This window comes from Stegostoma tigrinum, chromosome 28 (assembly GCF_030684315.1).
Source record: "Stegostoma tigrinum isolate sSteTig4 chromosome 28, sSteTig4.hap1, whole genome shotgun sequence".
Lineage (NCBI taxonomy): Eukaryota > Metazoa > Chordata > Chondrichthyes > Orectolobiformes > Stegostomatidae > Stegostoma > Stegostoma tigrinum.
In genome coordinates this window covers 22,355,945-22,369,432 of record NC_081381.1, presented here as the reverse complement: position 1 = coordinate 22,369,432, position 13,488 = coordinate 22,355,945, and the positions used below count along the sequence as shown (strand labels likewise).

General features: G+C 39.7%; 1 protein-coding gene across 2 annotated transcripts in view; it reads left to right on the top strand.

Moving 5' to 3' along the window:
- wrap73 (WD repeat containing, antisense to TP73) overlaps positions 1-13,488 on the top strand; it is a 36,261-nt gene that overhangs the window by 4,652 nt on the left and 18,121 nt on the right. For both annotated transcript variants that reach the window (XM_048561690.2, XM_048561691.2), the window contains exons 3-6: positions 1,864-1,980; positions 6,639-6,711; positions 11,905-12,008; positions 13,075-13,161. In XM_048561690.2, the coding sequence (XP_048417647.1) occupies positions 1,864-1,980; positions 6,639-6,711; positions 11,905-12,008; positions 13,075-13,161 (381 nt within the window). The remainder of the gene's footprint in view (positions 1-1,863; positions 1,981-6,638; positions 6,712-11,904; positions 12,009-13,074; positions 13,162-13,488) is intronic.

Genomic DNA, 13,488 nt, shown 5'->3' with positions numbered 1-13,488 from the left:
GCTGCAGTATATGTCCATACTTAATGAATTGGAGGCCTGCTGCTGAGAACCAAAAACATGAATGAAGTCAGAAAAGATCAATTAACCCCTTCTCATTTCTGTGCAGGAGTTAGCCTGAATATTTTCCAATTCTTTCTGAATTTGTGATGTTTACTGAACTATTGGATTGTGATTTATTTCGTACGTTATGTGGTGGGTTATCCTAAACTAACCTAACTTGAACAGTACATCTAAATGACTTGGTAATATTCATTATTTGGCATATTGTTATTACCAGGTACAGAGGGGTGAATAAATTCATCTCTCTTCATTCCTGAGGCTGGTATAATAGTGTTTTAAATATTTAAGTAAATGTGTTTCCATCCCAATTTGCTATGTTCTTGAACATACTGTAAAGCTAAGAAGCAAGAGGCCAGGCCGATATCGAGGTAATGAAAATTAAGTTAACTTTATTGTAAATGCACTCACGCAAGGTAAAAACTAATTGGAAAGTAAAAGCTTGTCCCAAATTCCTCAACATGTAAATTCACACCTGAAGGTCTAAGCAAACAGGACGAGGGAAGGTAAATTGAGAAAAGAGATATCTCATAGCTAAGGAATTGTGCTTTCTGATGTTGATCTTGAGAATGTGGTGGGATTGCAGGAGATGGAATGTGATGATTGTGGTAGATTCTCCTCTATCCTATCTCATGTGCTCTTTGACTTTGTGTCCATGAGACCTAACTCGTGTTCTCCCATCCTCATTTCCTGAAAACCAGATTCCACTTTGTGTTACTATACCATACATCCATATTAATAACTTGTTAGATTGACTTAATCTTTGGTTCACTGACCACAAATTAGCTGAAATTCCTGTGGTGTCATGTGGAAAATTTATAAGGCATCATCAATAGGCCACTGCATCACTTACAATATTCTGTAATGTACCAGATACATGAAGGCAATAAATATCAGAAATTGTTGGAAAAATGCATTTGGCCTGGCAGCACCTGTGGAACAAAAGCAGAGTTAACGTTTTAGGTCCAGTGAACCGTCTTCAGAATGCCCTGCTGAATTTTTCCAGAAATTTCTGAAGTCCAACATCTGCAGTTCTTTGGAAGGCAATGATAGTTTTAACACTTTATAGTCACTAGATGCTCAGTAGAATTAATATATGACCATATAATGTGTTAAAATTGTATGATCTCATGCTTCTTGATGTAATTAGTTGAGCTAAATTACAAATGTTTCAGAACAGATGTTTGATTTTTCTTAAAAATAAAATTTGTATATCATATTAAAATATATATTTTAGGGAAAAGTAGCAAACCCCTAAAAAGTGTGTGTGTCTGTGTCTTCTCAGCTTGGGGTTCTCAATTTACTATTCCAGTGATGTTACCCCATGCCACCGCCTTCCCGTATAGTAAGCCACAAAGAATTTGGCTGCTGTCACTAATCTATTTTGTTTTCCTCAGCCAATATTTACTTGCAAATAGTGCATTTCAAACCACGTTGTGGGAATTAAATAATTTTTTAAGGTTTGGATTATTTATGTCATCCACACATGAGAGAACCTTATTTACCAATGAATGCAGACCCCTCTCAGATCTCCCACATGGAGTTACCACTTCAACATTCTGCAAGTTACAATATCATGAAAGACATCATAGTTAAGCACACCATTACCTTTGCAAAGATATCCAACACCAGCCTTTCATGGTCCATTTTGTCTTATAAAATTATTTTACGGATTTAAATATTTGTTGCATAGCTTTTTTTTTCTTTCTATCTCTTGAACTGGTGAGGGGAATTGCCTGCACTATGACTGACTGACTGAGTGAGTTAACCATGATAATATTTTGCTTGTGGCTTTTCTTAAAACAGGTCTGGTCTTTGGAGCAGCCTGACTGGCACTGCAAGATTGACGAGGGATCAGCTGGGTTAGTGGCTTCACGCTGGAGTCCAGATGGACGTCACATTCTCAACACTACAGAATTCCATGTAAGCAAGATTAATATCCCCACAGCATAGCATCAACTGTTGCTGTCTGCAACCTTGTGCCTAAATTGGAATTAGGTCGTTGTTTGCCATGTGATCTGTTTGTTGCACTATAGCTTTGAGTAAGTCATAAAATGTGCTGTATGGTGGTGAGATTCAGATACCGTGATAACACAGCCTGACCCAAATGTCCTATATCTTAAAATATGTACTTTTAAAATTAAATTGCTTTTTCAATGATACCATTAGCTTTGGAAAAGCATTAAATATAAAATGACATGATATCAATTTCATAAATTTCAAAATATTTTGTTTTATTATCTTATTGACACTTGGACCCTAGCTGAAATGCAAGATGTGATAAAATCTCACTTCTTTTGAAAATTGGGGATCTTGTTTCTTTGCTGGATCAAGTATTGTGTGTTTTTAAAAAAACAAAAAAAATTTCTTAAGTGTTTCAAATGCTGTTCTGGTCAGCTTTCCATTCTTCCGTCTTGATAACTGTTTCAAGCTGACGTTTCAGGCTGATTTCTGAAGAAGGGTCCAGACCCGAAACGTCAGCTTTCTTGCTCCTCTGATGCTGCTGAGCCTGCAGTGTTCATCCAGCATCCTGCTTGTTATCTCAATAAATTATTATGACATCTTGGTTTATTCACCTAATCCAGCACTTTCCTGGCACAAATGTTTGAGGTGAACATAGGAGCAAGGAGCTAGAGTTGGCCACTTGGCCCTTGAAGCCTGATCCACTATCAATATGATCACAGCTAATCTGATTTAAACCTCACTTTACATTCCTTCATATCCCTGATAATCTTTCAGCTCAGTGGTAATCAAGAATCTTATCTACCGTTGCCTTAAAAATATTGGAAGATTCTCTGTCTGCTCCATTTTTGATGGAGGAAATTCCAAAGACACTCAAAGCAATAATCCCTCGTGTTTAGTGCCCAGGCTATATTTTTCACAATGTCATTTAGCCAAGATTTCATCTTTGACTTCTCCCCATGGAGCTGCATGGTTCAGCAGCTTCATGAGAGAAGGAGAAAACAACCTGGGGGTGAAAATGAAATTTGCTAGCAAGCCTTCTTTTAAGAAAAAACATGCCAGGTGTATAAAAGCAAATTTTGATGATTCATGATGCTCTGACCTCAGGTATTTTATTCATTTATTTTGTTTAATTTAACCTATTTTTCCAATCAATCTGTGTTCAGAGATATCATTATATACCTCTAAAGCAGGTCGAACCTGATCCCGGGTCTCTTGGTTCAGGGATAAGGGTACTATTACTGTACCACAAGAGGTCCCAAATGTCAGATACTTTTGATCTTTGTGGTATATGTGAAACAGCTGAGTGCTTTTAATTGCATACCATCAAAAGACATTTCTTTGTTGTAAAAAGATGTTTCTCAGCTATTTGTAAGTATGAGAGCTTGATCCTGATTCCTGCCACGTTACAGCCTCCTTTAAAATAGAAAGCAGAGTTAGAGATTTGGAACAAGAAAGCCTTATGGAGCTTGTTTATAAAAGACAATTTGAGGCTTGCTAAATTGACTGTTGTAAATAAGGTGTGAATTAAATAACCAAAGTCGTCAGTTTTCTATTTTCATAGAAAAATAAAGAATCATGGAATGTATTCTCAAAATTATCAATTCAAGTCATGGAATCTCAACTGTTTGACTTTTTAAAATTATGATTGAATAAGTACAGTAGCCCTATTTAACAGGAAGACAACCAAAGGGAATTAAGTTTTTTTTTGTAAGTTAAAAGGATGCTGCCCTCTCTGACCAGTCACTGTTGTTGCAGATGGGCGATCCCACACAAAATCCACTGCAGTTATTATATCACCAAGTATGGTGCTGCTGCTGCTACAAGCCTGGAATTCCCTCAGCTTGGTGTCTGATTTAACCTGCTGTTGGGAAAAGGGAAGTCTGCATCACAGAGATCATCGTGAGCAAAGTCAATGGCAAACACCATTGCAAATCATAGCTCATTATTTCTGAGGAAACTGAACTTGTGCAAGTTTTTGACTTGGCAAAATAGGGACAGTTTGGATGCACGTACTGGCTTTGGAGCACTGATCTTGTTCATTCAAGGCAAAGAGGGAATTCCAGGCTTGTTGCAGCAGCAGCACCATACTTAATGATATAATAACTGCAGTGCATTTTGTGTGGGATCGCCCATCTGCAACAACAGTGACCAAGTATGGCTGAAACTGCCCTCTGTGCTGAATTGCGTGGTTCTGCTTGCACCAAGAAGCAATAGCAACAATGCAACATTTTTATAAATTACCTATGGAAAGTAAATATGTGTGGAAGTGCAAAGTTTCCAAGCACTTCGAACTGGACTTGGCCTCTACAAACAATAGAAGCAAAATATGCTTGAGACTTGCCAGTCCCACTATATGCTCTAACAATCAAGATGTCTCCTTGACTGTTGTCCCTACACAAATTATTTGGGGGCTATATGCAGTTTGTGATATGATGTATGTACCGTGAAACAAACTTTGACCTGAATGAACAAGATCAGTGCTCCACAGGCAGTACGTGCATCCAAACTGTCCCTATTTTGCCAAGTCAAAAACTTGCGCAAGTCCAGTTTCCTCAGAAATAATGAGCTATGATTTGCAATGGTGTTTGCCATTGACTTTGCCCATGATGATCTCTGTGATGCAGACTTCCCTTTTCCCAACAGCAGGTTAAATCAGACACCAAGCTGGAGGGAATTCCAGGCTTGTAGTAGCAGCAGCGATATCAGTGAGGAAGTTCAACAGCTAACCATGTATTCTCAGACTGCAGAACAAGAAATTCAAAGCACTATTTAGTTTAATTTTAATTCATACTTTCAGGTAGTGAAATACATTATTTGATCAATCCACATCAAATATCAATATTAACAAGCTAAGTAGAAATATTTAAAGTATCAGAATGAAATCTTGACATTCCACAAACATAAAATGAGTTTCACAAGTCCAGTGATAGGTTTAGAAGTAAGCACGAAGTTAATACATTGTTTTAAAACCCAATAGCACTTCATTCAGCAACATGTTCTCTTTTAAGACTAATTATAGGAAGGAAAACATTCACTTTCATACAGTTAGCCAATTATTTCATTCCCAGGGCTTGAACCCTGGGATTGGGGCAAGTGGAATCTCAGCGGCCCATCCTCAGGAAGTATAGAATTGCTAACAACTAACCAGTATCACAGTCATTGAATTCCCCATTATCAACACAGTGGGGGTTGCCATTGATCAGAAACTAAACATGACCAGCATAAACATAGTGTTGTTACTGCAACAGGTCATAAATTTAAATTCTACAGCAAGTAACTCACTTCCTGACTACCCAGAGCACAAATCAGGAGTCTGGTGTACTCTCCACTTGCTTGGATAAGTACAGCTTGAACAGCACTAAGAAATTCAGTGTCATCCAGGGCAAAGCCCTTCCTTGTTTGGCACCCCATCCACTACCTTAAGCATTCACTCACTCCACAACTGACACAATGGCAGCACTGAGTACCATGTGCAAGATGTATTGTAGCCAGTTGTCACATCTCCTTTCACAACACATTCCAAAGCTGCAACCTTTACCACCTGGAAAGTCAAAGCATTAAACGCATAGGAACACTACCACCTGCAATTGCCCTCCAAGTCATACACCCAGACTTGGAGCCATTATGCTGCATTTCCTTCATTGTTGCTGGGTTAAAATCCTGGGGCTCCTTTCCGCTCAGCACTATTGGTGTATTTGCACCAGGTGAACTGCAATGGTTCAAGAAAGTAGCTCATTGCCAGAGTCTTCAGTGGTGTGTGACAAATATTGGCCTAGCCAGTGACCCCTACATCCCATGAAAAAACAAAAATAAATTCTACAGGATCTAACATTGGTTGTAGCTTTTGTATCTTCATCTATTTGTTCTCTGTTCCTTGATCAGCTGATCTATTTGAACTTTGCACTGACATTTTTGCTGAATGGTTATACTTCAAGAATGTGTATCATCTATGGATGAGCATCATAACCAATTTTCATGCTGTCTTGACCTAATGTTTGGAAATATACTTTTTTGCACGGCATTGCTAGGTCATTACTGAGCAGAAGCTCTAGCCAGTTCTCTGCTTTTCTTTTCTTTTCCCTTTCCCTATTCCCAAGTTTACTTAATTTAAGCAGCCTTTCTTCTTTTCCAGTTAATTCTGCCTAAGTCATATCTGGTATTCTTGAACGAATTTGACTCCAAACCATACCTTTGCCTGATGAACTGTTTGGGAAGCTAAATTCACACTGCCTATCCTTTATGATTTTATGAACTTGTTGCAAATGATGAACTTCAATGAGCAGTAACAAACTTTATAGAAGGGCTTGAAAGTTGGCCTGCTTGACTTAAGAGAAATGGCTGGCATTATAAAAGGTCTTGACATGAATGGACTGGTGTTTTTTATTTTAAAATTTGTTACATTTTGATCAAACTTGAGGTTAATAGTTTAATAAGTTGGGTGCTGTAAATTATGTTCTTGCATCCGGTTCTTGTAATTTCAGCTGTTGAGAGATTTATTTAGTTTGGAAGTGTAGACTACAGGATTGGATGAATTAATTTCTGATGTCTGGTTTGGAGTCTGTGTTCCAACATCCTATGCTTCTAATAAAATAATAAATGTTTATTTCTCTCAACAGCTGAGGATCACTGTCTGGTCATTGTGCACAAAATCAGTATCTTATATAAAGTATCCCAAGACCTGTCAGCATGGTAAGTGGATGAGTGATCTTCTTTTGAAGGATAATTTTAAGTTTGAATAGAAAGACATGTTGTAAACCAATGATTGATTCTGTTTATATCTGCAATCTTTTGCCATCATTAGTTTTGCTACTACTTGGCCAATAGTCTCTGGCCCATTTTGTTTTGTGGGCCTAACAAAGATGTTTGCTGAATGAGACCTGTTGAGAAAAAGAATAAAACTTGAAACCTATTGCCTCAGAATGCACACAATCCTACTGGGCCACATCACTATAAATGGAATTTTCATAGGATTAAAAACCAAGAGAACTGCAGATGCTGTAAATCAGGAACAAAAACATAAGTTGCTGGAAAAGCTCAGCAGGTCTGGCAGCATCTGTGAAGAAAAATCAGAGTTAATGTTTTGGGTCCAGTGAACTGTGCTGCCAGACCTGTCAAACTTTTCCAGCAACTTATGTTTTTGTTACTCCATAGGATTAACTGTTGTTTCCTTTTTTCAACTTTGATCTTAACCAGGCTGACTTTTAGAAGGTTTCCGTAAGGGAGAAGAAGTTGAGCACCTACCTGTTTAGGCTGAGCTGTATCTCATCTGGAGGCTGGTTAAGTGCTAGAATTGACAAGGATAAGGTAGAGGATGAGAAGTTTTGGCTTTTAGAAGATAAATGAGTAGAACCTGGTTGTAAGCGATTGTGTGCAATAACATATTGCTTACATCATGGAAATAAGCCCAGCTGGTGTTCGCCAGCATTAATGCTTCACAGAAGCCTCATGTCACACCTCTTTGTCTACTGTCTCTGTATATCCTACTATTCTTTCTTCTCTCAAGTGATTAGCTAGCTTCCTGTTAAAGGCATCTTTGCTGTTTTCCTCTGTGGCTTTAATTTAATTGGTCTTTCCATTCTTTAGGTAAAGATTTTGCTCCTAAGTTCCATTGTTATTATCTTAAAGCTATGCTCTCAAGGTTTGGACTGACCACAGCTGGAAACGTGGTCACAACCTCTACCCAATCTAGCCCTTTTAACAAGTATGTCCTCTCAGTTTTGATATCAAGCTTTGAATCTGTTTTGCACCTTTGCCAACCCTACAACTGTTTTACAGTAAAGAGATCAGAACTGTGTTTAGCATTGGTCTGGTCTAATAAAAAGATCTGTACAGGTTTAAAAATAAGTATTGCTTTACAGTTCTATACTTGTAAAAATGAACTACAGTGCTTGCTTTACTTCTGTTTAGTGTTTATCCTAGTTTTGGTGCAACAGAGTGGCTAGATCGACTACTTCATAAACCAGTTAAGAGTCTGCTACGTTAAGTGGTATTAAAATCACAGATTGGAGAAGATGACTTTTTTTTCTCCCTGAAATATCAGCGAGCCAGTTGAGGTTTCATGAAAGCTTAATATTTGTATCTACTATTACCAGCTTTTTGTTTCCAGATTTGTTTTAAGCTAAGTTGAATTCTTATAGTGTGATTTTATTCAATGGTATCTGAATCAGTAGTCAGCTCCCGACCTCATTACAGCCTTGGCTTCAGCACTGGAATAAAAAAGCTGAATTCTAGTGGTCAGGTGAGAGTGACAGCCCTTGACATCAAGGCTGCATTTGACTGAATGTGGCATTAAGGAGCCCTAGCAATATTGGAATCAGTGAGTATCAGGGCAAGCTCTCTACTGTTCAGAGTCATACCTGACACATAAGGTTGTGGTTGTTGGAGGTCGGTTATTTCTGCTCCAGGATATCTCATCAAGAGTTCCTCAGGGTACATTCATATACAACAAGATCTGGACAATATCCAGACTTGGAATGACAAGTGGTAAGTAATGTTCACGCCACACAAATGCCAGGCTATGACCAACACCAATAAGAGGCAATGTGATCATTGCCCCATGACATTCAATGGTGTTACCACCACTGAATCCCCAGTGTCAACATTCTTGGGGTTCCCGTTGACCAGAAACCCTACTGGACTTGCCACTTAAATACAGTGACTACAGAGCAGGCCAGAGGCTAGCAATATTGCATCAAGTAACTCGCCTCCAGACTCCCCAGAACCTGTCCTCCACCTATAAGGCACAAGTCAGCAGTGTGATGGAATACTCCCCAGTTGAATGGATGGGTGTAGGCCCAAAAACACTCAAGAAGCTTGACACCATCTTGGACAAAGCAGCTCACTCGATTGGCTCTACATTGACAAGCATCCACTCCCTCCAACACACATGCTCAGTAGCAGCAGTATGTACTGTCTGCAAGATGCACTGCAGAAATTCAACAAAGATTCTCAGACAGCACCTTCCAAACCCACATGTGCTGTCTTTACTGATTCATAGTGGACTGATGTGGTGGAAGTCTTTTAAGATAGATTCTGAGAAATAATTGTGCTTGTGCAAAATGCCTGATTCATGGCAAAGATCATGAATCACCTCATCAAGTCCACTTCGATTTTCAGGAATTGATGTTACGACTCCTAATCAAGTATTACCTGGTAATAGAACGTAGAACAATACAGCGCAGAACAGGCCCTTCGGCCCTCGATGTTGCGCCGATCTGTGAACTAATCTAAGCCCCTCCCCCCTACACTATCCCATCATCATCCATATGCTTATCCAAGGACTGTTTAAATGCTCCTGATGTGCCTGAGTTAACTACATTGGCAGGCAGGGTGTTCCACGCCCTTACCACTCTGAGTAAAGAACCTGCCTCTGACATCTGTCTTAAATCTATCACCCCTTAATTTGTAGCTATGCCCTCTTGTACAAGCTGAAGTCATCATCCTCGGAAAAAGACTGTCACTGTCCACCCTATCTAATCCTCTGATCATCTTGTATGTCTCTATTAAATCCCCTCTTAGCCGCCTTCTCTCCAATGAGAACAGACCCAAGAGTCTCAGCTTTTCGTAGGGCCTGCGCTCCAGACCAGGCAACATCCTGGTAAATCTCCTCTGCACCTTTTCCAATGCTTCCACATCCTTCTTGTAATGGGGCGACCAGAACTGCAAGCAATATTCCAAAGGAGGCCGCACTGGCGTTTTGTACAGTTGCAGCATGACATCACGGCTCCGGAACTCAATCCCTCTACCAATAAAACCTAACACACCGTAAGCCGCCTTAACAGCATTATCAACCTGGGTGGCAACTTTTAGGGATCTATATACATGGTCACCAAGATCCCTCTGCACATCCACACTACGAAGAATCTTTCCATTGACCCGGTATTCTGCCTTCCTATTATTCCTCCCAAAGTAAATCGCCTCATGTTTATCCGTATTAAACTCCCATTTGTAACCTTTCAGCCCAATTCTGCAGTTTATCCAAGTCTCTCTGCAACCTGCAACATTCTTCCACACTGACCACCACTCCACCGACTTCAGTGTCATCTACAAACTTACTAACCCGTCCACCTATGCCTGCGTCCAAGTCGGTTATAAAAATGACAAACAGCAGTGGTCCCAAAACAGACCCTTGAGGCACATCACTAGTGACCTGACTCCAGGCTGAATATTTTCCATCAACCACCACTCGTTGCCTTCTTACAGAAAGCCAGTTTTTAATCCAAACTGCTAAATCTCCCTCAATCCCGTGCCTCTGTATTTTCTCCAATAACCTACCATGTGGAACCTTATCAAAGGCTTTACTGAAGTCCATGTACACCACATCAACTGCCCTCCCTCATCCACATGCTTGGTCACCTTCTCAAAAAACTCATTGAGGTTTATGAGACACGACCTGCCCTTGACGAATCCATGCTGACTATCTCCAATCAAATTGTTGCTTGCTAGATGATTATAAATCCTATCTCTTATAATCCTTTCCAAAACTTCGCCTACAACAGACGTAAGGCTCACAGATCTATGATTACCTGGGTCATCCCTACTGTGCTACTTGAACAAGGGCACAACATTTGCAATCCTCCAGTCCTCTGGTACTAAACCTGTAGACAATAAGGACTCGAAGATCAAGGCCAAAGGCTCCGCCGCCTCCTCCCTGGCTTCCCAGACAATCCTTGGAAAAATCCCATCCGGCCTAGGGGATTTATCTACCTTCACACCTTCTAGAATTGATAACACCACCTCCTTACTAACTTTAATCCTTTCAATTCTAGTAGCCCGTAACTCTGTCATCTCCTCTACAATATTCTCCTGTTCCTCAGTGAAAACAGATGAAAAATAGTCATTTAGCACCTCTCCAATCTCCACAGGGTCCACACACAACTTCTCACTTCTGTCTTTGACTGGCCCTATTCCTACCCTAGTCATGCTGTGAACTGAGTTATGCTGAATGCAAATGTGTTCTCAGGCTGGATTCAAGATTGGGTTTGAGTCACTTTGAAGAACAGTTAGGTCCTCATGGATGAGAATTTATGTACTAGTTCTGAACAAGACACTTATTATCTCCTTTAGAGACTTAAAAGCAGCATCTGCATCCGAATGTTCTGTTCATATTGTGTGGTATGCTTAATATTTTTGATTGAGACTCGAATTTTAAGCAGACTACAAGGCATAGTTTTTCTGAATAGTTTTGAATTGCTTTAGCATTGCCAGTTAGTCTCCTGGAGTTTAGTTAAAACAATGCTGATTTTTGACTGCCAGTCCAAAAAGGAAAATGAACTCCTCATTTTTGAGCTGAACCTGAGGTGTACAGTTAGCTAATCTGAGGCCTAGGTTGTAGGTGGAATACTATATATGGCTTCAATGCTGCTCTGAGAGAATAGAGAAATTGGGCAAGATCCTTGGTGACCTCTGCCCAGAAAGTGGGAGACAACATAAGTGGGCTTGCTTTTGATGTTCTCCAAGTCTTGATAAATTGCAGACTTGATAATTGTCAGTTAGGCAGCAAACAGGATTGCTACATATTTTACACTTGCACTGGGGAAAATAAAATGAGATAAAATATAAAGTGGGCAGCCAATTCAACAGTTCCTTGCAGGGCGAAGCACTAAACTAAAATTGCCCCCCTCATTGCTGAACCTTACATATTTAGAGTTGTCGTTTGAGTGAAATTTCAGCATTATTGTGCCTGCGGAAGTGTGTTTGTGTTGCCAGGAGTGGAATAAAATTAGAGGCTACACTTAAGTATTTGAATGTTTTGTTTATTTAGAAAAATTTTTCAATGGCAGAACTTTTGTGTAGGATGGAATTCCTGGTGTAACTTTTATATCCTAAGGGGATTGACAATCTTTTTAAATACTCCACAATAATGTTTCTTTGTGTCCTCAGGGATGGATTTCACCAAAAATGGGCACTACATGGCACTGGCAGAAAGACGAGACTGCAAGGATCACATCAGTATCTTTGTGTGCAGTGAGTGGCAGCTGTTGAGGGTAACTTTTAAGCTTTATGCATTCAACAAAACAACACATGTTTCCATATCTAGAGTGGTATGACCCAGTACTGTGCGTGCTGTTCTGAATCTTGTTATTGAAATCATGATGTATTTAAAGAACTTCAAAAGTATGTAATGCCCATGAAATGCTATTAGTCCAAATCTGCATTGCTGATATTCCCAGACATGAGAACATTTAATACACTCACTGAAGTGAAGGGATTGAACTTTTGCATCTTCCTTCTCTTTTTTTTTGTACTGCGTGCCTGCATTGAGCAGTCTGAATTGCATTAAGAATTGGCTCTGTGGAGGTTAAAGCTTTTTTACATCTTACTCTTAAGTTAATCAACTTCTGGATGTTACTCCGCTCGGTGGTAAGCACTAATGACTCAGTGCCAAGGACTAGGTTTGATTCCACCCTTGGGTGACTGTCTGTGTGGAGTTTGCAAATTTTCTCCACTTCTGCATGGGTTCCTCCCACAGTGCAGAGATGTGTAGGTTAGATGGATTGACCATGCGAAATTGCCCACAATGTTCAGGGATGTGCAGGCTACCTATGGAAAATGCAGGGTTACAGGGACAGGGTTGGGGATGCTCTTTGATGGGTCACTGTGGACTCGATGAACCAAATGGCCTGCTTCTGCATCGTAGAGATTCTGTGATTCCTGTTGCATCAATAGGAAATATACAGTTCCTTTCCTAGTCATCAGTGCTTCACTATGAATCTGAACGTTCCAGGAATTGTGTGGTTTGTATGCCATTCATCTGATCTGGATTTCAACCCTGTCCCAGAAGAGAGAGATTATTTAAGCAACCATGCAACCTGCTGCATTGTCCATTCAGAATTTTATTTGCATTCCTCTGAAGTAACCTCATAGCACCTTTGTGTAGCAATGCCCAAAATTCTTGTTTATTTGTACTCTAAGTAATGTTTGTCGTCATGTATTAGCTTTTTGGTAATCCTTTAAATCATCTGGAATACATTTGCTATTTATAATCTAAAGTCAGCTTTTATAAAATTTAATTTGATCTTCCATTCGTAATCCTCTGCATAATTTGTTCAGCATTTTGAGACTGAGACCCAAGACCTGGCTGGTATCGAATGGTCACCTAACGGCTGTGTGCTGGCAGTATGGGATTCTTGTTTGGAGGTGAGTGATGGCTCTCAAGAAGGGACAGTGCAGCTTTGAAGATCTTTATAAGTTAATTTTGTCCAAGTAAATTTAGAGTTCAAGGTGCTTGATTGACAAGTTTGGCTACTGTACCAAATGAGTTCTATGGCTCTTTGCTCAAGTGAAAAATTTGAAGTTAAAATTTTGTGATGTTTAGTATGTGGAATGTGCATAAAAATAGACTGGCTCCCATCTAGTCCCACTCCGCTTTGAACAAAAAGGTTGAGAGTTCAGGCTCTAAATCCAGAAATTGAAGCACATAATCTGTTGATGAATCACTATAGTTTTGTGGAAATGCTGCTCTAT